The 26,946-nt window shown below is 43.1% G+C and overlaps 1 protein-coding gene across 3 annotated transcripts in view; it reads left to right on the forward strand.

Moving 5' to 3' along the window:
- The window catches only part of IKZF3 (IKAROS family zinc finger 3), an 85,793-nt gene that overhangs the window by 34,100 nt on the left and 24,747 nt on the right, over window positions 1-26,946 (forward strand). For 2 of the 3 annotated variants that reach the window (XM_080978320.1, XM_080978321.1), the window contains 2 exons: window positions 7,791-7,907; window positions 22,320-25,044. In XM_080978320.1, coding sequence (XP_080834446.1) covers window positions 7,791-7,907; window positions 22,320-23,035 — 833 coding nt within the window. In that variant the 3' untranslated portion in view covers window positions 23,036-25,044. Of the gene's footprint in view, window positions 1-7,790; window positions 7,908-22,319; window positions 25,049-26,946 lie in introns of all 3 variants that reach the window. The other variant, XM_080978319.1, reaches the window with a different exon arrangement.

The following is a 26,946-nucleotide window of genomic DNA, read 5'->3' on the forward strand; positions in this document are numbered from 1 at the left end:
CACGCATGCCCTCCTCGAGCACCTCTGCCGGGCTGAAATGTGTCCTTGAGCTCTGATAATGCCTATTGCTTGTCCGTGTGGAGATGTTGGGGGAGTGGGAGTGCATAGAAAAAAAGACATTATTTTTTTTAAGATGGCTGAAAAATAATTGTGTAAACGTAAGAGTTACACCTGCTGCTCCCCCCACTTTGGCCTTTGATTCGCCCCCCCCCCCACTGGCATGCTGCCTCTCGAAGATTTTCCATGATGAAACTGAGACTGAAAAAGGTTTGGGCTACAAACTTTAATTGAATTGATTAGTAGTGTGATTTTTCTTTGATTAGTCACTGGGTCCCATTTAATGGGTGGATCTGAGAATAATAATAATAATAATAATAATAATAATAATAATAATAATTTATTATTTGTACCCTGTCCATCTGGCTGGGTTTCCCCAGCCACTCTGGGCGGCTTCCATAGAATAGTGGTCACAAATCAATTTTTGGGGGGTAATATTCACATATAATTAAATGTAACCAATCAATCAATCAGTTTACTAATTGCCTGCCATTTAGTACAGTTTAATCAGCTAAAATTATTTCATGGTTAGAGAGCTGTTGTGTTACTGCACTGCAGATTGTGCATGAAAGTTTGGATGCAACTCCGGTGATGATCTCCACCAGGCAGGTTGCAGGTGGATATGGCATCCACACAAAGAAAAGCACAACTCTACACGTATAAAGCTACAGTGTCCAAGGGAAGGATTCTAGTTCTTCTGCTAGTTCACAGTACACTCAGGGATTTTTGTTTTGTTTTGTTTATTTGGGTTTTTGTTTGTTTGTTTATCTTGCCCCCTCCCTACCAGTTGTAGTTCAGATTGGTACAGCCCAGTCTCGGGTTGACCAATTCAGCGAAGATCCTAACCCCATTTACCTGGGAGTAAGCCCCACTGACTTCACTAGTTTTTACTTCTGGATTGCACTGATAGCAAGCCCTTTCAAGTAGCAAACTACCATTCAAAGCCCAGAATAGTCTCTTCATGTGACGCAGCCAGCACTATCTTGTCCTTGTTTCTCACCATCCCCAAAACACAACCAGACTTGGAGGTCGGCTCACTTGTTCTCTCCTCCATTTCTCCCGCCATGCTCGAAGTTATGTTTCTGGCCTCCTGCCTCCCGCATCCTTAAACTGAAAAGAGAAAGATGTTGCTTAGCACTTTTACAGCCCTGTTGTTTTAGGGAGGAAGGGAGAGGCACGCCCTAGCCTCGCTTATCCTAGAGCTCAGGCTGCTGAGGTGTTTTCACACTGAGGCTTAAGGCAGTTGCTGCTGCCATCAGCTCTGCAATGTGTGAAATCTACAATTGGCAGAATGACCATTTGCATTACAAATGCTTCTTCTCTCCCACTTTCTCCTGTGCATTAGCAAAGGCTGAAAATGCCCTTAGAATGTAGAAATAGACACTGAAAGTTCTGTTTTCAAGTAGCATTCCTGTTGTGCACAAGAAGTTCTTTAAATTCTCTCTCTCTTTCTGCTTTCCTATTTCCCTCTTTTATGTATCTGTAGGGAAGCCTGAGACAGAGGGACGTGGGTGGCGCTGTGAGTTAAACCACAGAGCCTAGGGCTTGCTGATCAGAAGGTCAGCGGTTCGAATCCCTGCGACGGGGTGAGCTCCTATTGCTCGGTCCCTGCTCCTGCCAACCTAGCAGTTTGAAAGCACATCAAAGTGCAAGTAGATAAATAGGTACCGCTCCGGCGGGAAGGTAAACGGCATTTCCGTGCGCTGCTCTGGTTTTGCCAGAAGTGGTTTAGTCATGCTGGCCACATGACCCAGAAGCTGTATGCTGGCTCCCTCGGCCAATACAGCGAGATGAGCGCCGCAACCCCAGAGTCGGTCACGACTGGACCTAATGGTCAGGGGTCCCTTTACCTTTGCCCTTTAGGGAAGCCTGAGTCTCCCTTTACTATCCCTCTAGTCCAGAGAGTGAAACCCTTTTGCACTAACAAGCTTATACATGTGTACAGAAGCATACTCTTTTGTGTATACAAAAAACCTCAGGGTGCTTCCAGACAGGTGTTTATTGTGAGCTGTATGTATGGAAGAGGAGTCAAAATACAAGCCCGTATTATCCGTCCCTGTTTAATTCAGATTTCCTCTTTCTGGGGGAAATCCAGAAAGCTCTGTTGCCGGCGCCCATTTGCAATAATAAGCCTTCATCTGGGAGCATCCTCACACACCCCGTGACCCAATCTCCTATGCATAACTCTACATCTTGTGCTATATCGGTCTCCAGGCTCCCAGGCGAGGCACTGGGTATTGACATGCACAGCTCCTGCAGCCAGGGCCAGCCCAAACTTTTTGCTGCCTAAGGCAGAACAGCACATGATCCCTTCCCCCTCAAAAAATGAGGGGCATGGTATCTAAGACTAAGCATGTCATTTTGGCACCTGAGACAGAAAATCCACCAAGTGCCTCTCCCCCAGAGTAAAAATGCAATAAGAATACATAAAACAATTTGCTGCCCTTTCATGACACCCAGAATCTGTTGCCTCAAGCAATTGCCTTACACTACCTAATGGTTGGACCAGGCTGTAAAGGTAAAGGGACCCCTGACCATTAGGTCCAGCCGTGACCGACTCTTGGGTTGCGGCGCTCATCTCACTTTATTGGCCGAGGGAGCCGGCGTACAGCTTCCGGGTCATGTGGCCAGCATGACTAAGCTGCTTCTGGCGAACCAGAGCAGCGCATGGAAACACCGTTTACCTTCCCACCAGAGCGGTACCTATTTATCTACTTGCACTTTGACGTGCTTTCAAACTGCTAGGTGGGCAGGAGCAGAGACTGAGCAACGGGAGCTCACCCCGTCGTGGGGATTCGAACTGCTGACCTTCTGATCGGGACCAGGCTGTACTCTATGCTAAAATTCTGCACCAGGCAATCCACATTCTTTCTTGAGAAAAGCTGCATTAAGTCACCCCAGCCATAAGGTTTATAAACCTGTTCTTTCTTTCTTTTTCCAAAAAAGCAAAAGAAAAAGGAAAGACAGAAACATGAGTTTCTTAGGAAACTGAATTTTGCGCCCGCAATCACATAATGTGCACTTTCTGTACTTCCACAGAATTGTGGCACGTGCGACACCTTGCCTATTGAGGCTAGTCTTTTTTTCAATCAGGACAACAGTCCTCAACGTGCTACAGTCTCAGCAGTGATTAGCCAGGCCCCCTCCCCCTCATCCATGTTGACTAATTTCTGTACTGCGGTTTTGGGACAGGAGTGCTTTGAAGGCCCTCTGCCTTCAGTTTCAAAATGCTGTGTAAAGTGCAAGCAAGCAAATTAAGTAATCTGCCTATGGCCCTTTTTGTGTGTATGTGACTAATTTCAGTGCCGATTCAAATATGCCTGAGGTGAGTTTGAAGCTAAGTTGTCAAAACAAGTTGTCGAAAGGGTTAACTTACAGTGCTGCAAGTTTCATCTATCACGCCTTTGTGGTTAATGCTGTGTTATTTTATTTAAGCACACATTTTATTCATTATGGGAACCTTCCTCTGGGACAAATTTCAAAGAGGTCATCATTTTATGCTCTCTGGAAAAGCCACAGAGAGACCTTGTGGCCACCTGCTGTTAAAAGAAGCATGCTGGATTAGGGGAACCTTTGATATTATTCAGAGGGGCTCTTATTCCTTATTTATAATGGTACCTTGGGTTACAGACGCTTCAGGTTACAGACTCCGCTAACCCAGAAATAATACCTCGGGTTAAGAACTTTGCTTCAGGATGAGAACAGAAATCGTGCTCCGGCAGAGTGGGAGGCCCCCTTAGCTAAAGTGGTACCTCCGGTTAAGAACAGTTTCAGGTTAAGAATGGACCTCCAGAATGAATTAAGTTCTTAACCCGAATTACCACTGTATTTATTTTCTTACATTATCCCCAGGGGTGGGGAACCTTTCCAGCTTGGCAGACGAAATCTTTATCCCCCCACTCCCTCTCCACAGGCCAGCTTTAACAGGTGGGCAGGAGCCACCCATCTGTCAATCACCTGGCATCATGGAATTCAAGGCAGTGTACTTGTGGTTCCCAGGCCATCAGCCATGTAGGCCCTGCCCAGATACAGACCTGTGTTGCTTCAGCAAGATGGTGGCCTGTAGACCCTGGACCCCTTATGTTTTCAGCCTTAACACCCTAAATGGGTTCATAGAGACACTGAATTCATGAAGGTGAATCATCTTTCAGGTCAATTTAAAATGTTGTTAGGGATTACCTGAATTTTATTTCATTTTATTTTTTGGTACTGTGAATTTTTATTATTACTTCATTTGTTTTGCAAAAAATTAAATGGAAATTAATTTTTAAAAATGCACTTGTAAAAGAAGGCTTGCATTCAATGTGACATAAGCTTTCAGGGACCACCAAAACATCAGATGCAGTGGGTTTATGCAGCTACAATGTATTTTTGAGTATTTAGGATGCCACAAATTTGTCCTTCCTCTTTTTAAAATAAAAATAAAAATTCTGAGAAATCTTCTAGGTTTGTGTGAGGTTGTGGCCAGTACTATCAGAGCCACCCACTATTACCCTATGAAGTCTGTGTGACCTAGAACACACCCAGCACTTTCTCCTGTCTCCATATTGTGTGGAGACATGCATTGAGAACAAGCTGCCTCTCAGAAAAGGTTGCCTGTTATTACCAGCAGTCACATTAACGAGCTAGCAATAAGCTTCCAAGATAGAGTGACAAGGCTCCAAACTGAAGAGTACACAGTTGGAAAATCTCTGCTCCAGACTGCCGTGGGGTGGAGCCACAAAGCTAGCAGGTGGGAGGGAGAGGCGAAGGGCGGTGGGGAGGGTGGCGCAGTGCAAATCTTCCGGCAGGAGTGCCAGATTGACTCTGCCAGTGTGTTTGCACTGTGCTGACACCCCGACGCCTCGTCTCTCTCCTGGTAAGCAACAGTGACCCGCCTGCCAGGAAGTTCGCGTAGCGGCTCGGCCCCACCTGGTGAGCCACTTATTCCTGTTGGATACAAGGCCAGATCTATAGACAGAACGTAAATAATATTAGCAGTCCTCTAACTGGACCCTTTGCTTCCCATTGGGATGGAGAGATTTATCTCATTGTTGTTGTTCTGTCTTGCTTTATTAACATAACATAGTGACAAAGGGGATTTTTCTGCATTGAAACTTTCCTTGCTGTTTTCTCTTTATAGCATTCTTCAGAGTTTGTGATCCTTGTAAACCAGTAAGCGTTGTTTTGTGTGCTTTTGTTTTTTAAAAGAAAGAAATCACAGATCCGTTGGAATCACTGCTTCCTTGCTTTCAGTTTAAGTCTTTGTCTTCCAAGCCTTCCTTGGCTTTGCTCTCCTTATATCTTATACAGTGGTACCTCGGGTTACATACGCTTCAGGTTACATATGCTTCAGGTTACACACTCCGCTAACCCAGAAATAGTGCTTCAGGTTAAGAACTTTGCTTCAGGATGAGAACAGAAATTGTGCTCTGGTGGCGCGGCAGCAGCAGGAGGCCCCATTAGCTAAAGTGGTGCTTCAGGTTAAGAACAGTTTCAGGTTAAGAACGGGCCTCCGGAACGAATTAGGTACTTCACCCAAGGTACCACTGTATATATTGATGCCCATGACTTTCACTCTTCCACCATTGCCGCCCTCGGCCACCAGAACTCATTGTTGTTGTGATATTTCTGCAGGTGTGATATTTCTGCAGACTCTCCATTCTCTCCTGCTTCCCCTCACAAGGTGCTGCCTCTGTCTTGCCCTTCTTCTGTAAAACAATTCTTCCATTAAGCCTTTTGTCCTGAAGCTTTTCTTTGACCCCTTTGCACCTTATATCATCCTGAAAACAGCCTAGGCCGCCCTTCAGTTGCAGCTGCCCAGGAGCCTCTTTTCCATAGTGACGCCCCAGGCAAAGTGGGAGGCTGTGTGCGAATGATGCAGCCACATTGAAAAGGGGGCTTACTGCATGGACCGTTTTGCATACGGACTCTTTCCTTGTCATCCCTCCCTTCTGCTTTGCTGTCACCTCTTTAGATTATAAACTCCTCGTTATGTACATTAAGTTTTAAGTTTTAAGGTTTTGGTTTTTTTATGGCAAGATAAAGTTAAATAAATTAAGGTAAATCGAATGACAGAATATAGTGAAAGATGGAAAGGATTTGTTGAGTTAATTAAAAGGTTAGATCGTTAAGATAAATTATATAACAAAAATTGAGAAAGATGGAAAGAATCTGCTGAAACAATTAATTAAATTAGAATACAAAAAGGGAGGTGAGAGGAGGTCGATGAAACAAGTAAATGAAAGATAAAGATATGGAACATTGGATGTGTGTTTTAATGTTATTGTGTGTTTTTTTGCTGTATTGTTGTATTGTTTTTTATGCTTTTTTCTTTATGTATTGTAATGTATGCTTTGTTAAATTTTTTGTTGTTTTCTTTTTCTTTTTTTCCTGTAATTTTTAAACTCTTAATAAATATCATTTAAAAAAAAATAGATTATAAACTCCTCAAGGCAGAGACTCCCCCCCCCCACACATACCTTATGTAATAGTATGTGTCATGTACCTCAGTTGCTCTGTATAATTTAATAAATAATGATCACTCCCACTAATAGCAAACTCAGTTGCTGAGTACCAACAGGGTCAGAGGCAGTTTGCTGGGTAGGGTGGAGCTTCTATGTCAGTTTCCCAGCAAATGGGTTGCTGTTGCATCCCAGAGAGAGATAGGGAGTGTGGAAACAGCAGGGAAGTCGGTGCAGTAAAAACGCACTGGCAAAGCCAATCTGGCACTCCTGCCAGAAAGTTTTCACCACACTGGCCTCCCTCTACTCCCTGCCTCCTGGAAAGCAATAGCAACCAGCCTGCCAGGAAGCTAACATAATGGTTCTGCCCCAGCTGGCAAGCTGCTTCTGAACAGGATAGTAACCAAAATAGGGCCACTGAGAAATAGGAGAGAGGACTTTGCATGCTTAGAGGAATCCCAGAGTTTGCAGAAGTACAAAGAATATTGGGGGGGGGGGGGACTTTGAAGGCTAAAATAACATCAGCATCCCTAACCCCCCCCCCCAAAAAAAAACACCCCAGTGAGCATGCTCAGTGATCACAGAATGCTAAGTATCTGTTTGGGTGGGCTGGGGAGTGAAAAGTGATGGGGAGGGAGAATTGAATGGTGTCTTGCGGAGAGGTTATGACTGGCTGGAGCACTGAACAGTAGCATTCCACAATAAAGCATTCTGTTTCAAACAGTGCTAATATTAATGATAAACCAAGCATGTTTCAAAGGGTGAAGATGTTGTGGTTCCATCAAAGCGCTTTTTTTCTTAGCACATCCATCAAAGGGCTGAACGCTCCCCTTTCACGTTTGCCTTTTCATGTGTTCTGGGCCTGCCTGCAGGTGTCTTGCAAGTCTTACTCAAAATCAAATGGAAAGATGGGCGGGACAAAGTCTCCCTCTGCGTTTCACAAACTACAAGGTCCAGCCTGTTCATTAGCAAGAGGAAGTGTACAATCAAGATGTTAATTCCGTTAGGTTGTTTGCTCCCCTTCTGTGAGTCTGAGAAATTGCAGGGTTTCAGTGTGTGTGGTGTTTTTGCCCCTTAGCTCTGCTGACCACAGGGGTGAAACAGAGGTTTGAGAACAACAAGAAGAAAACAGCTACTCTACCACAAGTTCCACTCAGCCTTCCTGAAGTGTTGAGGGCAACTATCTCTTTTCCCCTTCTTTGCTACATCTCTCTCTCCCTCTCTCCCTCCCTTTCTTTTCGTTCTCCCCTCTTTTCAGCCTGATTTTTCTCTTCGTTTTCCCTCATCTAGAAAGCGTGGAGGGAAGGCACATCAAATCTGAGATGGGGACTGAACGGGCCCTTGTGCTGGACCGCTTAGCAAGCAACGTGGCCAAACGGAAAAGTTCCATGCCTCAGAAATTCATTGGTAAGAGAAAACATGCTTTTATCATGAAATCGCACTGGAAAAGTGTTGGTGAGGAACTCCCATGTTTGTCCTGCCTGGGATGATTCGAAAGCTTATGTTGGTGCAGGAATTAGTAGTGTACCTTGTACAGGAAGTTGCGTTCACAACCAGATCCCTGATGAAGTGCTTGTTGGTGCCTGTTTGTTCCTCTTCTCCCCGCTTTCATTTCAATGAAGTGGGCAGCTTTATGTGCATTTGCAGGCTTCTCCCTGAAAAGACTAGGAAAGCTATTAAGGCTGCCGATTCAAACTCTGGAGACTTCAAGAGAGCATTGGATTGATTTCCAGTGAGATCAGTACTGGTCCAATATATAGCTCAAACCCAGAGAGCTGTGATTCAGAAGGCACGTAAACAGCTTGGGGCTGTGCTACCGGTTTGTTTATGAGTACCTATGAAGCAATAGACATAATTCTTACCCTAAGGCAGGATGCAGCCTTTGTTACAGCAGATATTCTTTGCGGAAAGATATTTTAGCTGCCTGATGGCCTGTGAACTGATTAATTGATTGACTTTAACTGCGTTGCATATTTCCAGAATTTCAATAAGAGGGTAGCAGCTTACAATTGCTAGAAGGGAACTGCAGTCTTAATATTTTCTTTTCCATCCATATCAAAACCACACCTAAGGATCAAATAGGGTTAAGCATAATAAACAATTGTGCCCTTAATTCACAGCCCCTCTAATTAAAATTTACGCTTGCCAATTAAAGATAGCTCCTGCTGATTAGATTACTCTGCTAATTAAACCAGTTTATGATTGAACCCATTTTGTGTCTTTGATTGCACAGATACTATTAGTTGGGGCATTTGTGTGTCGGTTGAGGACCCAATATGTTTGTGCCTCTCTGCCTGTACTTGCACATAGGTGCACAAAACAAAAAAGGACATACACATGTTTGGTGGCTTTATAGACGCCGTTTCCTTTTACTTTTAGCTTTACTGTTTTTGACATATTTTGAATATGAAATACAGAGAACAGTTCTGATAAACTTCTTCCAGTAATTACTTTGCCAAGTTATCCCATGAAAGATTAATATTACTTAGTACTATTGGGCAGTATTTAGCAAAGTTTTACCCAGAGCAATCCCATTGAACATTAATTTCAATTTCTGTAGTTCTTCTCTGAGTAAAATATAGATGAATACCATCCATTATTTATAATAAAATATTAGTACGCTTAATATTGGAACTACTGTTCGTATTGCTAGTCTTTATACTGTTGTTTTTAAAATACTGATATTTTAATTCTACTTAATTCTATTAGATATTTTATAATGTCATATTTTTGATATGCTTATCAAAAATTTGCAGAGTGAGCTTATGCAGTTTGCAATTTGTAAGAGCAAAAGAAAACACATATGAAAGACAAGTGGAAAAACTGGAAATCTTCAAATAACAGATTCATTTTGTCCATTAGCATTTACATCTATTCACATATTATCAAAATCTCAGTTTAGGAGCCTTTGAAAGAAATGGATAAAACAGTTTATCAACAAAAACTACCACATTACTGGGCAGGGGGAAAGGGCATGGTTAATAATTAGGATGTGTTGGATTTCTATCATACTGGATGCAAAAGAAATTAATAAACGAGCATGCACTTAACTCCTGTGCTCACTGATTAAAATAGTGTTATTCATGGAGTAATTCACTAAACGTTTAGTTGATTTACTGAATTAAAGGTTGGTTCCCCAACTTTTCAACCATTCACTTGTAGCTCTGCCTTAAGCAGCTGCCTGATGCTAGCAAGTTACCTTGCATGTTTCCATGCTATTAAAAAACAAGAACACTTAGCTCACACAACACAGTAAGAGCTTGGAAGGCCATATGTCATGGGTGATTTAGTAGAGATTCCTGCATTGGAGGGGGTTGGACTAGATGACCCTTGGAAGGTCCCCTTCAATCTCTATGAGTCTGTGATTCTAGGGCAGCTGCAACCTCCCCAACAGTTGTACCTAACACTACGCGATACAGTACCTTTGGAACTCAAGAGGCCCAGTTTTCTTGTCTCCAACCTGTCTTTGTGTATCATTCATTCTCTCTCTCTCTCTCTCTCTCTAAATGAATTTCAGAATAGAGCAGGGTGTTTTCGTTTCAGGTACAAAAATGTCCGAGGCCAAACACCCCCCTTCTACTTCTTTACCTCAAGCTCAAGTTAAACATGAACCTACTATAATTTTATTTTTGTTTTTTTCTAGAATTTTTATTGAAAAATTAATATAAAAAAAAAGATGCATGGGAGAAAACTCTGCTATGCTTAATAGAGAAGAATCTAAATAATACAATTTAAAGTAAAATTTTGTTATGAGAGTGCTGCTATAATAATATAATAATATCAAATTATAAACGTCCAAGCAGTATACACGGTTTTACAATATTTTGGACCTTATCAATCCAGTAAATTATAAAGACACTCAATTCTTCACCCCCCCAAAATATAATCACCTGACTGTCCGCCTTCTCTGGCACTTACCATATTTGTGAGTTTGTCCGTTGTTGTTATTTAATTATATTATTACAGGTATTTGTGAACAATATCCCAAATTTTGATTACCCAATTGTACAGGGATGGTGCCTTTGATTTCTTCCAGTTATAACAGATAACTATTCCTCTGGAAGTCAGTAAATGCTGAACCAGTTCAATCTTCCTTTAATGCTATGTCTTCAACGTAGCCAAATATTTACTGGATTTATATCCCACCTTTTTTCTCCAAGAAGCTCAAAGTGGTGTACATGGTTCTCCCCCTCCTCATTTCATCCTCACAACAGCCCTGCGAGGTATATTAGGCTAAGAGGCAGTGACAGGCCAAGGTCGCCCAGTGAGCTTCACGGCGACAATTATTAGGTCACGTGTATCCTATTATTGGGACGCGGGTGGCGCTGTGGTCTAAACCACAGAGCCTAGGACTTGCCGACCGAGGTTGCAGGTTCGAATCCCTGCGACAGGGTGAGCTTCCGTTGCTCAGTTCCTGCTCCTGCCAACCTAGCAGTTCAAAAGCACGTCAAAGTGCAAGTAGATAAATAGGTACCACTCCGACGGGAAGGTAAATGGCGTTTCCATGTGCTGCTCTGGTTCGCCAGAAGCGGCTTAGTCATGCTGGCCACATGACCCGGAAGCTGTACGCCGGCTCCCTCGGCCAATAAAGCGAGATGAGTGTCGCAACCCGAGAGTCGTCCGCAACTGGACCTAACAGTCAGGGGTCTCTTTACGTATCCTATTATTACCTTGATTTCAGTTGCTACATCCTCCCAGAATTTTTAAACTTTGAGACGAGCCCAGAAAATATGCAGCATTCCTGCATTCTCCACTCTGAATCTCCAGTGTCGATCACTAGCAGTATTATATATGTTTGGGACATGATGATTTTAAATACCAGTGGAGCATAAACTTTTAAAAACTTCATTTAAGAGATAGCACAGGTTATTGGGGGACTTTTGGCCATATCCACTTCCATGGATCTGTCTGAATTTCTTGTCCAGGATCAACAGTTCAGATAGAAATTTCATTCTAATTCCTGGCTCTGTACCAGTTTGTATATTTAGCGTAATACCGGTTTTTTTTGCCTTCCTTCAAAATCAAATTTTATAAGCCGAGATCTCTCTGGTACTGTATTTTTTATCTGATCTTGCTGCAAACACCCTGAGACTAACTGCCATCCTCTCTCTTTTAATGTCTTGAATAAAAATAAACTTGACCTTAATTCCCCACCCTACCCCTGACTCTGCAAAGGCAGAGGGGAAAGATTTGTTCACTTTAACCACAGCGGGCTCTCTCTGACATTTACAAACAAGAGTCAGTAGTCACCTGTGCAAAAACGGTGTGTGGTGTTTGTTTGCACCTACAGCCTGCACACCTTTGATGGACAAGATCCTTTCTGTACATTACGAACCAGCAGCACTACCTGAGCTCAGGTTGTGATTATGAAGGCAGCAGGTGATGCTCACGTGTCACTGGGATTGGTGGGTTTCACAGAGTTTGGGCCCCTTCACTCACCCACCAATCCATGCTTGTTCGCAGAGTTCAGGTGGGAGATTGTTTATACGGATTAACTACTCAGTGGTGCCAATGTGTATTGTAAACAATGTGATAGAGCAGAGAAAAAACAGGTTCTAACCACTGCTCTGCTATAAAAGCTTGGTACGTTATTTGCTTTGAGCCTGATCTACCTTGCTGTCTTTTGCCGAGGATAAAATTGGTGAAGCCCTGCCTGTCAACCTGAGCTCCTTGGAGGAAGGGCAGAATAAAAATGCACTATGTCAAAATGAAATGTCGGAATGCACATTACTGCGGCAGGCTGCAAGTGGGAATCAACCATTTAAGGAAGGTTGTGGATGAATGGCTATTTTCACTTCTTGACTCATCCACAGCAGGGGTTTCCCTCCCAGAAGAGCCAGAGTATAAATATTCTCAGTACATGGAGTAAAAGGTGGAGCGGTGGCAAGAGCTGCAGAGAAGTAAGGCAAGGTATCAGAAGGTCAGCAGTTCGAATCCCCACGACGGGGTGAGCTCCCGTTGCTCAGTCCCTGCTCCTGCCCACCTAGCAGTTCGAAAGCACATCAAAGTGCAAGTAGATAAATAGGTACCGCTCCGGCAGGAAGGTAAACGGCGTTTCCATGCACTGCTCAGGTTCGCCAGAAGCGGCTTAGTCATGCTGGCCACATGACCCGGAAGCTGTACGCCGGCTCCCTCGGCCAATAAAGCGAGATGAGCGCCGCAACCCCAGAGTCGGCCACGACTGGACCTAATGGTCAGGGGTCCCTTTACCTTTTCTAAGGCAAGGTATAATGTGAGAATATGTCTGTGGCACAAATTTTAAACGAGCATAAGACATTCTCTCACCCAAAGGAATTCTGGGGACTGTAGTTTTCTGAGAGGAGGAACAGAAGTCTAACTGAGGAGACACAGACCCCTCACCAAACCAGAATTCTTTGGAGGAAGCCATGACAGCTGACATAAAAACAACGTATGTTAATTTTGTAGATACACCCTTTGAACTTCTATGACCTGTTAACAGGGGCCTGCTTCACTTTGTTAAGGCACATAAAAATGTAACATGTTACGACCCAAACAACAGCCTTGCTGTGTGAGCTAAAGTGATCAGGCCTGAGACACACAACCTGGCATCTTTATTTTCAAGGGAATGCAAAGACGTAAGGCTAAACCACCTGACAAAATAGAAGTTTTGTTTCCTACCCAAATTTTACACAGCTAGAGTGCCCTCTCCCTGATGAGAAGGGCATCCCTCTCTCTTCCCTTATAGGAACAGTTATCCCCCCGAAATAGACTAATCATATATATATATATATATATATATATATATATATATATGTCAAGGATGGGATGATACTCACACAAAGGATCCTGGCCAAGCAAAACTAGGAAAAGGTGAGGCACGGGAGAAGGAGATGCTGCAGACACCTGTTGCCTCTTGGGGTTTGGCTGGATAGTCTTCTCCGAATTCAAACTGCGAGAAAACTGCTTTTATAGAGACATGGGGTGGAAAGCAAAGTCCTGTTCCACAGGATCCAGAACGCCACAAGGTTGCAAAAGCAACACTGCCAAAATACAGGTTCTAGGTATCAAAAAATGTCTCAATATTGTCCTCTTCACGTGCTGGGGAACACAATCCAATACAGAGGCCACAAGTCTCCCCCATATTAGCTAGCAAAGTCCAAATTGCTTGCATCACAGTTTCGGCTTGATTTTCACACTTCAAATCCACCAGCCCCAACCTTGTTTTGCTGCTTCCAGCCTCTGTAAGCAAAAACCGTTCATATACACACAAGCCCAAATAAATATATCCATTCTGCTCTGTGGTTGCGATGCAGTTGCTAAGGCTCCTTATCTTTAAGTTGAAACAAGCTGCTAGTTGAAACTGCAAAGCTTTCATTTATTATGCTAATTTTTTAGTCTATCTGGGTCAAAGACTTAAAATCGAAGGACTACTAAGAAAAAACGGGTAACACAATGATACATGTTTTTAAAGCATTATATGCAATAAAGAATGCATATATATCATAAGCATAAATACCTCAAACAACCATTGACTTCCAAGGTTGCCAAATATTCTTCTGCTTTATTAAGCTTGCCAACTTACTAAATAATACAACAAATGCATTTTAATCATGACAATTGACACATCAAGCATCACAAACTTTTATGGACTAGTACTCATGTCATTTTACTTATTTATTTATATATAAAAAATTTGTATAGCCCTGTTTCATAAAAAATATATCAACGTGGTTTACAGCAGTAAAACCATTAAAAAGTTAAAAACATCTATTAACCATGGTGAGAGGATGTATTCTTAACTGCCTGCATAGGACTAGTGATCTACCGGTAGATCCCTGGCTGATCCTGGTAGATCATGGGATCCTTATTGTGTACAAAAAGTTATGGGGGAAATGCTAAAAAACTCTGTGCAATCCTCCCCCAAAAAGCTCAACAACTCTAGGTACTTCACTCCTAAAAAAAGCTAAACAATTCTGGGCAATCCACCCACCTCACACACGCTCCTCCTCCATCCAATGACAATGGGTAGAGCACTGCCAGTTTTTTTTATACTGGGAGTAGATCACAGTCTCTTGGGAATTGGATATGCCTGGACTAGTGGAATAGAACAGTTTTCAACAGGTGTTTAAGAGTTAGCACAAAAGGCACCTGCTGAATCTTCGTTGGCGAAGTATTTCACAGGACTGCACTGATGACATTAATGACTTGGTTTCTTGCTTAAAGAGGCTAAAAAGGCCATGAAATCGACACAGAAGTTCTTCCATATTTCTGTGCAAAGATCAAATGCGTATAAGATAGGAACACCGACCTTAATCTATAGTAGTAATTTGTGACAACACAGTCTTCCTGGCAATACTAAAACGAATTAAAAATTTGAAGAGGAGATGAACTCCTCAGTCTGGATGAAATCTAATTCCCTGATAAATTCTTTTTTTAAAAAAATAATCGTTATCAATTTAAATTACACACTTATACAAAGATTTACAAAGAATTTACAATCTCATACTACAAAAAGAAAATTAAAGAAAAAACAATTAAGAAAAAAGAAAAGAAAAAATACAGAAAAAAAGAAGAAAAAGCAAATTTACGTATATAAAAAACCTTAATCTTCCTAATTAATACTTAATTAAACGCTTAAATAAAAAAGACTTCTGACAAAATGAGTCTTCCAATCATTCTCATTCTACTGTTTATACTGTTGTTGTTTTCCCCGCACAGTTTTATATTCTTTAATATTGTTCCAGTCTACTCCACAAACGGTATTTGTTGTGTTTACAAGTATCACTCAAGTTCTGCTAATATGGTGTGATTGGTACAATATGATCTTATATAACCCTTAAATATTCCCTGATAAATTCTAATACCTACTCTAGATGCTCTCTTTTGTTAAAGGATTGTGACTTTCACAACAGCCTTCTGGGTAACTGAAATGCTCTCTCAGTGGGCTCTGAACGTTGCCACTTTTGCTGTCCATTTCATTTTTTTTGCATAGAGATGGATCTGCTTAAATCTGATAGTCCTTAAATTGCCTCAAGAATTTTTGCGGCATTTTCTGAAACAGATTAAAACAGTTACCCCTCTCAACTTTTTAAAAGACAAACACAAGTTTGCAAAACATATTTATTAGATGAGTATATCACCTAGGAGCTGGAACTGAACATAGCTTGCTTCCCCAATAAGAGTACAGCAAATAGCAAATTCAGGTTTGCTGTTGTGTATCATGTGCAGCATGTTTAAGAAGAGGCACAAATACAGGTTTTCAACTAAGAAAACAAAGTCCTTTTCACCAATTAAAACACCAGCAAACCTGAGCCAACGGGTGCACACTCAGTAGGGGGATGAAGCCAATAGCTAATGCAATGTACCTGTATGATGAAATAAGTGTTTACAAACATGTACTTGTCACACACATTACCTGCTTTAGGTATCAGGCAATGCAGCCTCTAAGGAGTAGTTGACACAGATGAATTTCCCCATGTGACTTTGTACACTTTTGCCAGCAGCCATGATCGTGGACCAAGGTGTGCAAAATCCTGGTTGCATTATTGGTATTAGAACTGAATTTTTAAAGGGACGCAGGTGGCGCTGTGGGTAAAACCTCAGCGCCTAGGACTTGCCGATCACATGGTCGGCGGTTCGAATCCCTGCGGCAGGGTGAGCTCCCGTCGTTCGGTCCCAGCTCCTGCCCACCTAGCAGTTCGAAAGCACCCTTAAGTGCAAGTAGATAAATAGGTACCGCTTTATAACGGGAAGGTAAACGCTGTTTTCGTGTGCTGCTCTGGTGCCGGTTCGCCAGAGCAGCTTCGTCACGCTGGCCACGTGACCCGGAAGTGTCTGCGGACAGCGCTGGCTCCTGGCCTCTAGAGTGAGATGAGCGCACAACCCTAGAGTCTGTCAAGACTGGCCTGTACGGGCAGGGGTACCTTTACTGAATTTTTATTCCGCCCTCTGATTCAAAGGGTCCATATAACTCCCTCCCCTCATAAAGCTAACAATATAAAGCAAACATCAAGTTCCGTAACAGAGAAGGCCTTGTTCCATGCCGCTGTCCAAAAACTGTTGTCATTGGTGGGAATGTAAGTAGGGCGTCTCCCATAGATCTTAAGGCACAGGCTGTCAGGGGAGACGTGTGAGGCCTAGCCTTTCTTCACATGCTTGTGTACCCACATGGAAGATTGGGGGGTGGGATTCAACAATGTGAACTGAACTGCGATGGCACCTGCCTTATTGGGGTAAGATACAGTTTCTGCAAGGTACAGGTTGGCAAACAGTTTCTTGAAGAGTTGGTTAAGAAAGAAGGAAACACGGGTGTCACTACAGTGCTGTTTTCTGACGCTATGATGTGGTTGTCAATTAAGAAATAAATAAATTACTCCATGCGGTGGGGTTTCATATAGCGTGACTTTTAAAAAGTGACTCACTCTCTTTTATCCTCCAAGGCGCACTCCCATAAGCCTCTTGTCTGACCTTATGCTGACTTTTCATTAAGTACTAGAGCGAAAAATTGCTTGGAGGAAGATGTTTGGATCTCTTCCTACCTAGGAAATCCTTTCCCCACCTGCTGCCCTCCAGATGCTCTGGCTGTGGCTGGTGGGAGCTGTAGTTCGAAATTTCTGGAAGGCATGAGGTTGGGGAACACAGACATAGGCATTACCTCAAGTAGCAGATGGTTAGATACGAGGATCTGGGCAATAATATTAATGGATAACTGTTTCTGGGTCCTGTGCTTTTTCTCTGGGGGAAACTGAGGTGATTATCTGGTGTAGAACGTGGGCCTGGTCTACACTCACAGCAAAGCATGGTGGGAATAAGGCGGTAAAGAGTCTTGAATCGATATGAAAGAGGTGGTAGGCTGTGCATCTTCAGATGGCAGAGTATCTTCTCGTGCTAAAATACGGAGAACCATTTTAGCAGTACTCATTTCCTGCTCTGCTAGTCCTCTGCTTAGGAGGATTCTGCCTCCCTTACAAAAGCATTTAAAAATGTCGCACCCAGGGACGGATTTAGGTTTGATGAGGCCCTAAGCTACTGAAGGTAATGAGGCCCTTTATATGTCCAGCTGTCCTTTGTCAACAACAAATTCTCACTGTTTTTCGTGTTGAATATATGCTATACGGTAATTTATGGACCTAATAGGTATCTAAAGCCATTTGCACATAACAACATATGTATATTATCAAAGTAATTGTTGAACTGAAATACAATTAAGAAGAAGTATATTAATAGTGAAATACAATTAAGAAGAAGTATATTTTTGGGGGGCCCTAAGCTATAGCTTGTTTAGCTTATACATAAATCTGGCACTGGTCACATCCACTAACTTGCACCTCTCCCAAGTAGTACAGTCCATTTCACCATCTTCCGACTCGGAGCTTAACTAGACATTGAGAGGAGAGAGATGACATCATTACTCTGTGTGCTCTCCTGCCTTGCAGCCAGGGAACGACAGAGCAGCAAGTGGTGTGATGGTGTTACTGCCATCTTTGAAATAGTAAAGCCCTGAGGTACTAAAATGGACTGTACCATCTTAGACAGCACCAGACAGGCAAGGGACCATATTTTCAAATGCATATTTTCAAATGGGGGACCACTTTCTGCTAGTAGAAACTAGGACTGGAAAAGGCAGGCTGGGCTGATCTCACAACTTTCTCTTTGATGTGTTAGTTTACGGAAATATTGGGGGAGAATGGCATTCCTACCTGCAGTTCTGAAGAGGTACAGGCCATGCTACCACCCTAGGATGGGAGAGAAATATAATCCAATTTCCATTTAAAGGGAGACTGTCTAAGTTGCACTTTCTAAAACAAACGCGCAAACTGAAACACAGCCATCCTTTCAAAAATGTACACTTTGCTGAATTTTGCAATGCATTTCTGTGGCCAAGTAATGTGTGTAAAAATGCATGTACCGGGGCAAAGCGTACATAGAAATGCCTGTATTAGTGAAAATGGGATGCAAACGCATTATATAAAGGAAGGGAAATTGCTTTGCAGAAATGTTCATATTAGGAGAAAATTGCACTAAAAAGCTGGTGGATTTTCAGGACTTCTTTTTTTTTGAAGGAATTGCAAACAGATGTGGAAGTGTGGAGAATTGAACTTAAGGTTGGGAAAATGAGCAAATGTGAGGAGCCGAGGTTGTCAGATTTTCTCACTCCTGCTGGATGTGGAGAGTAGGCCACAGTTCTCTGCTCAAGCCCCACAGTCCCTGGTTGGGAAACAAGGGAGGGCAATGAGCTTCATAGAACAAGGCCAGGTCAATTAAAAACATTAATTGAGAGGGTGTAATCACTGAAATGACACCCACAACTCTACACCCGCCCAAAACAATGTCATAAGCGTGCGCAGTGTGGGTTGTTGTTTCTTTTAATTCCATGTTCTTGATCGCAGTTGAAATTGCGCCAGTGTTTTCTGGGTCACTTTGTGGTTTGCCACCTGTGATTAATACCCTTGAGTGTCTGCAGCTGCCGCTGTGCGATTAAGTGGATCAGATTGGGTACAAATGAGCAGGTGGAAACCATAATTCCTATATGTCCTATTTTTTACTTAGTGACTCAAACATTTCCGGTTTGGGGTTTGCCACAGGGTGGAAATATTTCACCCTCTGCTATCTCTTTCCCTACCAGGTTTCTGCTTATATACCAAAGGTGAACCTTTTCTGACTACCCCTACTCCACAAACACTTTTTCTCTCTCACAGTGCTAACCCCCAAACAGGAGGTGTTTTTGAGCTTTTGAAAGCTTCTCCCCCCTTCGGCTCCGGCCTAGTGTTAACTCACGAGAGGAGGAGTACTCATTTGGAATATCCAGAGAGCGAAGCTAAATGTAAGGGGGAGGGGAGCTACCCCTGCATTTTGGATCAAGCAGGAATCCAAGAGCACCTTAGCACTACAAAGTTGTAATTCAGAATTACTGATTCTGCTGAGCGGTATCAAAGCCAGTGCAGTGCTTGGAGGAATACAGCAAACCAGGATAGGGCTAGTGAGTCATAATCAAAGCATGGCAGAATCTAGACTTTCCTTTCCCCCCTCAAACACAATAGTGGTTATCTAGTAGAATGCAAATTTACTGGTTAGGTAAATAAAATACATTATGGTTGGTAATCCTAATATTTCTCCATTCTAAACATGTGTTGTAAGGTCCATTTTAAAATTCAAAACATACATTTTTCCACAGCCAGAAGGAGAAACATAGCATATATTTTTTCAAGGCAAACATACTGCTCACACCCCTCTGCCAAATAGTTGAACTGTTGCAACTTAGCCATTCTTCACCGAACTGTGGCCAGAAATAGCTATTCACCATGTAATTTCACCATAAAAGTTTCATACAGATAGGACAAACTGCCTTCGTTGTGTGGTGAACAGAACGTTTTAAGCTTCCTCTAAGAGAGAATGCTAAAAAGCATCAAGATGTTTTGAACTGTGGATCCAATCTTACAGAAAAAGTCAGCATTCCCAACATTCTCTTGTCCTCAAATGGTACCAAGAAAAAGCAATAGCCAAGACAGGACTGTGCAGGTGAAGAGAGGGAGCCATGCGAATTGGAGAAGGCTTGGATCTTAATGGCTGGAATGACCAAAGGCAGGGATCCAGGGACAGCTCCTCACCCCAGTGGCACCTTCTGTAAGTGCCAAAGGTAAAGCACAGCCATGAGAACACTATTGTAGTAATGGCAGCATCTTCTCGCCATCCCTGAAACTGAGTTGCAAGGACTGCACTAGCAGTTCTCATATAGGAATGCATGTTTAGAATGGAGAATGCATATAGGAATGGATGTTTCGCAACCTTAACCTGTTGCAGGATCTTAGCTAGACCCAGTTGAATATAGCAGAGCATACAAAGACTTTCAGAAGCAATCACTTGCAGGCAGGTAGGATGAAGCAGGAACAAGACACTGCTACCAGTAACTTGGTTACTTATAGGTGTTTCTTATTTACAACAGACTTTACAAGTTACTATATACAGGATACAGACACGGATCTTAACTCTCTCACTGAACAAACTCCAAACGACTCTCAGAACACACACTGACCAACCAACTATCCAGCAAGGAATGTCATGAGTCGTCATGCCTATGTGGAGACCTCGACCAATAGCAGAGTTGTATCCAAGGTCCCATATCTCTAGGAAGAATAACTCCCTCTGCTCAGTTTTCTTGGCCTTCAGCCAACTTCTTAATTGCTTTGTGGGAAGCTGCATCAGATAGCACGTAGTCAAAAATCCCAAAAGTTTATCTCTGCAGAATGTACAGAGACACACAGTAACTTCCCGGGGCTTTCAATACAATATACCAAATATTTATAAGCCTTCCCATTGCCTGCACAGAGCCCGCCCTAACGCTGGATATTTTCTTAGTTAATCGTATTCATGAGTTCAAAACAAGAAACTGAAAACTTTCAGCATCCCTTGAGAAACGGGGCTAATTTTCTTTGATTCATCTTTTCTAGAACTGGCATCTGAGTCATAGACAAATGTCATTCTGTGGGGGATTTTTTCTTTTTTCTTTTTAAAATTCCTTTTATCTATCAGATGGATCACAAGATTGACAGAGAATCTTGTCAGCGGGTTCTCAAGCACATTACTAAAGAAACGTGAGTGGTTGGTTTCAAACCCATCCACTGAAACAGCCTGCCAAGTTTCGTGGTCCTTGAGTCATAGTACTGCCAGTGATAAATATCTCAAGGGTTTGACATTCTAGTTTCTATCCTTCAAGCACAGAGGATTTTAATACGAAAAACGCCTTTGCCTGCTGTGTGTGAAAATGTTGCTTGTGGCAGCAGAATTCCATTGCCTTATGGCCAAGGCTGAATGGATCCCCTGGTACTATAACTGTACCAGAAAAGTGCAGAAATTAGTACTGGCTGCAGAATTCAGCTGCTGGAGAATGTCAGCTTCCGTTTTGTCCTATTTAAAAAAGGCAGGTTTCAGGACCGCAATACCTCAAGGACCACCTCTTTCCATATGAACCTACGCAGACCCTGAGATCATCTTCTGAGGCCCTTCTTCATGTGCCTCCTCCTTGAGAGGTCCGGAGGGTGGCAACCCGAGAACAGGCCTTCTCTGCGGTTGCTCCCTGTCTGTGGAATGCTCTCCCCAGAGAAGTTCGCCTGGTGCCTTCATTATACACCTTTAGGTGCCAAGCAAAAACATTCCTTTTTAACCAGGCCTTTGGTTGACCTGATGGACATCCTAGACCCTTTTAAAATGCGGCTCTTTTTGGGGGGGGGTGTTATTGGGATATTGTTCTTATTTTGATTTTATATATTGTGATCTTTTCTGTGAGCCGCCCTGAGACCTCTAGGTATAGGACGGTACAGTGGTACCTCAGGTTAAGTACTTAATTCGTTCCGGAGGTCCGTACTTAACCTGAAACTGTTCTTAACCTGAAGCACCAGTTTAGCTAATGGGGCCTCCTGCTGCTGCCGCGCTGCCGGAGCACGATTTCTGTTCTCATCCTGAAGCAAAGTTCTTAACCCGAGGGTTAGCGGAGTCTGTAACCTGAAGCGTATGTAACCCAAGATACCACTGTATATAAATTCAATAAATAAATAATAAAATAATCCTTAAGCTAGACCTGAAAGTGTTCAGGAAATGCTAGTGAAAGGAACAGGACAGGTCAAGGCAGAGTAGAATTCCTAATAGGGGTGAGGCCTCAATACCCCATGTATTGTTTTTAATAGTATCTTATATTGCGATATTGTGCACTGCCCTGATATTTTAGAACATGATGGCACAGAGATGCTTTTGTACGCAAAATGTATTTATTTATAAAAGTATTTTCATGCTGCCGCGGTATAAATGCAAGGCGGTTTTAGAACTTTACCCTGTAACATCCTCATGCATCCTTCTGTCCCACAGGTGAGAAACGCTCCAGCTTTGAAGTGAATTACAACCCCAGCTTTGTGTACGAGAAGGAGAGGGAGGCCATGTTGCAAGGATGCCTGCTGGACCAACAAGCCATCAACAATTCCATGGGCTACCTTGGCGCAGAATCCCTGCGCCCGCTTGTGCAGAACCCGGCACCCCCGACCTCGGAGATGGTGCCCGTGATCAGCAGCCTGTACCCCCTGGCGCTCACCCGCTCTGAAGTGCCCAACGGCAACCCTCAGGAGGTGGAAAAGAGCCATACCCAGCTGAGAGACAAGGCTATGTCTTCCGACAGAGGCCTTTCTCCAAACAACAGCGGCCAAGATTCCACAGACTCAGACAGCAACCAAGAGGAGCACCAGAGCCTTGCCTACCACCAGAACCAAGCGGCTCCTCCTCCTCTGCAGGCCCATAATGGGCTCCTGGTCTACAAGGAGCACCCCAGGTCCTACGAGATCTTCAGGCCACCCGTCGTTTGTCCTCGTGACGTCTTGAAAGTCTTCAACAAGGAAGGCGAACCCATTGGGGTCTACCGATGTGACCACTGCCGCGTCCTCTTCCTGGATTATGTGATGTTCACCATCCACATGGGATGCCACGGCTTCCGTGACCCTTTTGAGTGTAATTTGTGTGGCCACCGGAGCCATGACAAATACGAATTCTCCTCCCACATAGTCCGTGGCGAGCACAGAATGGGACTGAAATGAGAGCAGAACTTCTCCCATCAGTTTCTGGGGAGACTCATGCACCGTAACCTAAAACCAGTCCAAAACCAAGTTCGAGTATTGTGTGATTTCTACCAAACAACCTGGGGGGTGGGGGTGGGGAATTATAACTTGTGGGTATTTCCTTGACTCCATGGATCTACAGTCTTCAGGGTTCCTTGTCCAGGAATGTGGGGAGTTTAAGACTAGTTTACATTTGTAGTGTAGTCAGATTTTTAAAACCCTTAAAAAAAAAAGTGGAAAGATTTCGTTGACATTTTTCTGTACCACCTGTAAAAACGGTTCGGCCAGAGGTGAGGAATCTGTAGGCCCCAAGCCCGGATGTTGCTGGGCTACAACTCATATCACCCTTAGCACCCCTCAGAAACGTGAAAAATTAAGCGGTATATAAATGTCTTAAATAAAAATAGAGAAATATTGGCCATGCTCTCTGAGGCTGATGAGCGCTGGGAATCCCACAGTGTCTGAAAGGTCCTTTGGTGACCCAGCCCTGGGTTAGGCTCACAGTTAACACAGACCGGAAACTAAGATGGCTGCCCCCAACAGTGCTTAATTTCTGAAAACAACAACAATGGCGGAGAGGGAAGAAAGGGTGTTGGGGCTTAGTTTCCAGCATTTGGTGCTTGGAGATGGCTGGACCTGTGGTTTGTGAAGACTCAGGTGCTTTTTGTTCATTTTTCAATTATTCTGGGACCTCAGGCCAGTTTATATAATCTGCAGAGCGAACTGAGAAAGTAGCTTTTCCACCTCATGTTGTTAGCGAAGGAAGCTGCCCCTGATTGTCCTCCTGGCCCATTATTGTAAAGATTTAGGCGGTGGAGAGTCCTTTATATCATCTGATCCTTCTCCTCTTACTTTTTTTTTTTTTAAGCTGGAGAGGCTGGGGACTGAACCTGGAACCATCCATTTGGAAAGCATGGAGCTATAGACCCCACCTGTGGGAACCGCATGTTTGATTGGTTCACCCTAGGGACGCAAAATAGCGCCTTGCATTTGGAAAAGCAGCATACCAGAAACAAGGCTAGACTGCAGGCCATCTCCCTAGCATGCTGTTTTTCTGAGGGGAGTGGGGAGCTTCTTCTGTCAGAGAGCATTCAGTCCATTGATTCCCTTCCCAAAGGCAGGCCTCCTAAAGTAGTCCAACCCACATTCTTCCCTTGGCGCCTTGGCAGTGAAAAAGAGGGCTTATCTACACTTACCTTTCTCCCTGTTCCTTCCAGGCACAGGTCTGCGCTTAAAAGCTCCATGCCCAAACATTTGCCGGGGGCGGGGCACAAACATCAATTGGGGTTTTCTGTGGATGGCTGTTTGCTCTGATCGAGCTTTAAAGAGCAGGTTTTCAGCGGAAAAGGTCTAGAGCAGAGGTCAGCAACCTTTTTCAGCTGTGAGCTGGTCCACCATCCTTCAGACCATGCGGTGGGCCGGACTATATTTTGAAAAAAATAATGAACGAATTCCTATGCCCCACAAATAACCCAGAGACACATTTTAAATAAAAGCACACATTCTACTCATGTAAAAACATGCTGATTCCCAGGGCCGGATTGAGAAGGTGTTTGGGCCGCATCCGGCCCCCAGGCCTTAGGTTGCCTACCCCTGGTCTAGAGCAAAACCAAAAAGGGGCGATCGGACAGGGAGCAGGTGATGTCTGGAAAGAGTGGAGGAAAGGTAGATGTGGATAAGCCCACAGTTATTGGGCTAAGATTGAGCCCTGACCCCAGTGAGTTATATTTCTTTATAGGGTGAGTTCTCAGTTGCTGCAGTTTCCGGTGGTCCTTGGTAGAGGAGCCATTCAACCAGCTTGTTTGTAGCAGAAGTGTGACTTTCGTTTTATCCTGTCAGTAGCAAAGATGTAAAAGTGGTCTTTTGTTCTTGTCACACTGGTGAGCCTTTTTATATATGCCTTAAGGGCAATCTGTGCTATTTCCATCTCTCTCTTGCTCTCTCTCTCTCTCTCTTGTTGGTGTGTGTGTGTGTGTGTGTGTGTGTGTGTGTGTAAAAGAGAGAAAACACACACACATTCCCTCTTCCTCCCTGTCTTTCAGTTCACATGTCATTATCCTTCAGGGGCACCTCTGTTCCTGGACAAATCACTAGTCTTGCATATTTAGAGTTGCCAGCTTGCAACTTCAGACAGTACTGACTACAGATGGGTGAATCTACCAAATTTCAGTTTCTCTCAGCTTCTTATTTTTTTCCAGTCATGTGTTCAATTTTTCCACAACAGCCATCAAATCCATTGCGCACCTCAATTTTCAGAACCTTGAAACAAAAAGAGTATTTGCTGGCAAATGTAAATGTGCCATCAAGTCTAATCTGCACCTTAATTTTCGCAACGTAACTTGGCCAAAAAAGGTGAGCATTAGATTTGAGTAAATACTGTATTTGCCTGTAATTTTCGCAATGCGATTTCCTCTAAGATAATGCATTTATTTTCCACGCACAACACATACATATGTGCACATCTTTCCCCTGTATATGTATTTTGGTACATCTTACTTGGTTTGAGAACTTCACTGCAAAATTCAGAGAAGTTCAGCATGTGAATTGTTTCAGAAATGGTGAGATAAGTAGAATCACCTTTAAAGGTGAACTTAATATAATTTATCTCCCGCCCCTAGTTCTGACCCCACCTCTTAACAGGGTCAGTAGGCAGAGCTAAGGACCTGGGCAGAGGAAGTCAACCAAGATGAAACCAAGCCTTATGAGGAATGGTTGAGGGAATTGGGTATGTTTAGCCTGGGAAAGAGACTGAGAGAAGATAGGATAGCTGTCTTCAAGTATCTAAAGGACTGTCACATGGAAGATGGAGCAAGCTTGTCTCCTGCTCTGAAGTGCAGGACCTAAACCAATGGCTTCAAGTTACAAGAAAAAAGATTCTGACTAAACATCAAGAAGAAGTTTCTGACAGTAACAGCTGTTTGACCATTGAACTGACTCCCACAAGAGGTGGTGGACTGTCCTCCCTTTGAGGCTTTTAAGCAGAGTTTTGGATGGCCATTTGTCATGGATGCTTTAGTTGAAATTCCCGCATTGCAGGGGGTTGGACTACATGACCCCTGGGGTCCCTTCCAACTCTACAATTCTATGATTCCCCAAGTTGGTGGGGCTTATTTGACAAGAAGAAACCAAGCCTTTAGGGTCATTGGGCCTGTTTTCTGGAATACTCTGCCAACAGAGATTCAGCAAGCAGCTTCTGTTTTAACTTTTAAATGCCTGCTGAAAACTTTCCCCTTCTATCAGGCTTATGCAGGCAATTAAGAATATGTGCTAGCTGATTTCTGATTTTAACATTTTATGTCTTTTTATTGTATGATTTTATGTATAAATGTTGTAAACTGCTGTGAATTTTTTATAATCTTTATTTTCTGTGTTATTTTTTATGAATTTAAACATTTTTTATAAATAAGGGAAAAGGAAACAAAACATTTAGGAAGTAGGGGACATGGAGAGAGACAGCTGCTTCACTCGCCCAAAAACACAGGGACAAATTGTTTGCGGCCCCTGAGTGTAGCAGTTTGGAGCCTGGCTTCACCCCAATTTATTGGGTTATCCCTGTATTGGGTAAACCTGGATTTACAAGGGGAAAGCATTGAGATAGTTGTAACATCCTGGGGACTACACAAATTAAACGGGAACACAAACAGCCGCGAACCCATAGTAAACTCTGGTGTTGGCAAACCCACATTCTGGATTTGCTGAAAAGAAGTCATCAGAAAACATTCTGAAATTAAGGGTGTACCGTTTAGTTTTACCTAACATCTTTTTTTGAGATAAACGTGGAGGCTTTTGCTGGGGCAAAAATGGCAGGTTAATTTTGAAGGAGCAGAAAGAAATTTGATGACTAGCCAAATTTCCCAGTGAGGAAGGTTCCAAACCTTCCTGTGTTGCCA

Source organism: Podarcis pityusensis, assembly GCF_964106645.2.
Source record: "Podarcis pityusensis genome assembly, chromosome: 13".
In the NCBI taxonomy this organism is placed as follows: Eukaryota; Metazoa; Chordata; class Lepidosauria; order Squamata; family Lacertidae; genus Podarcis; species Podarcis pityusensis.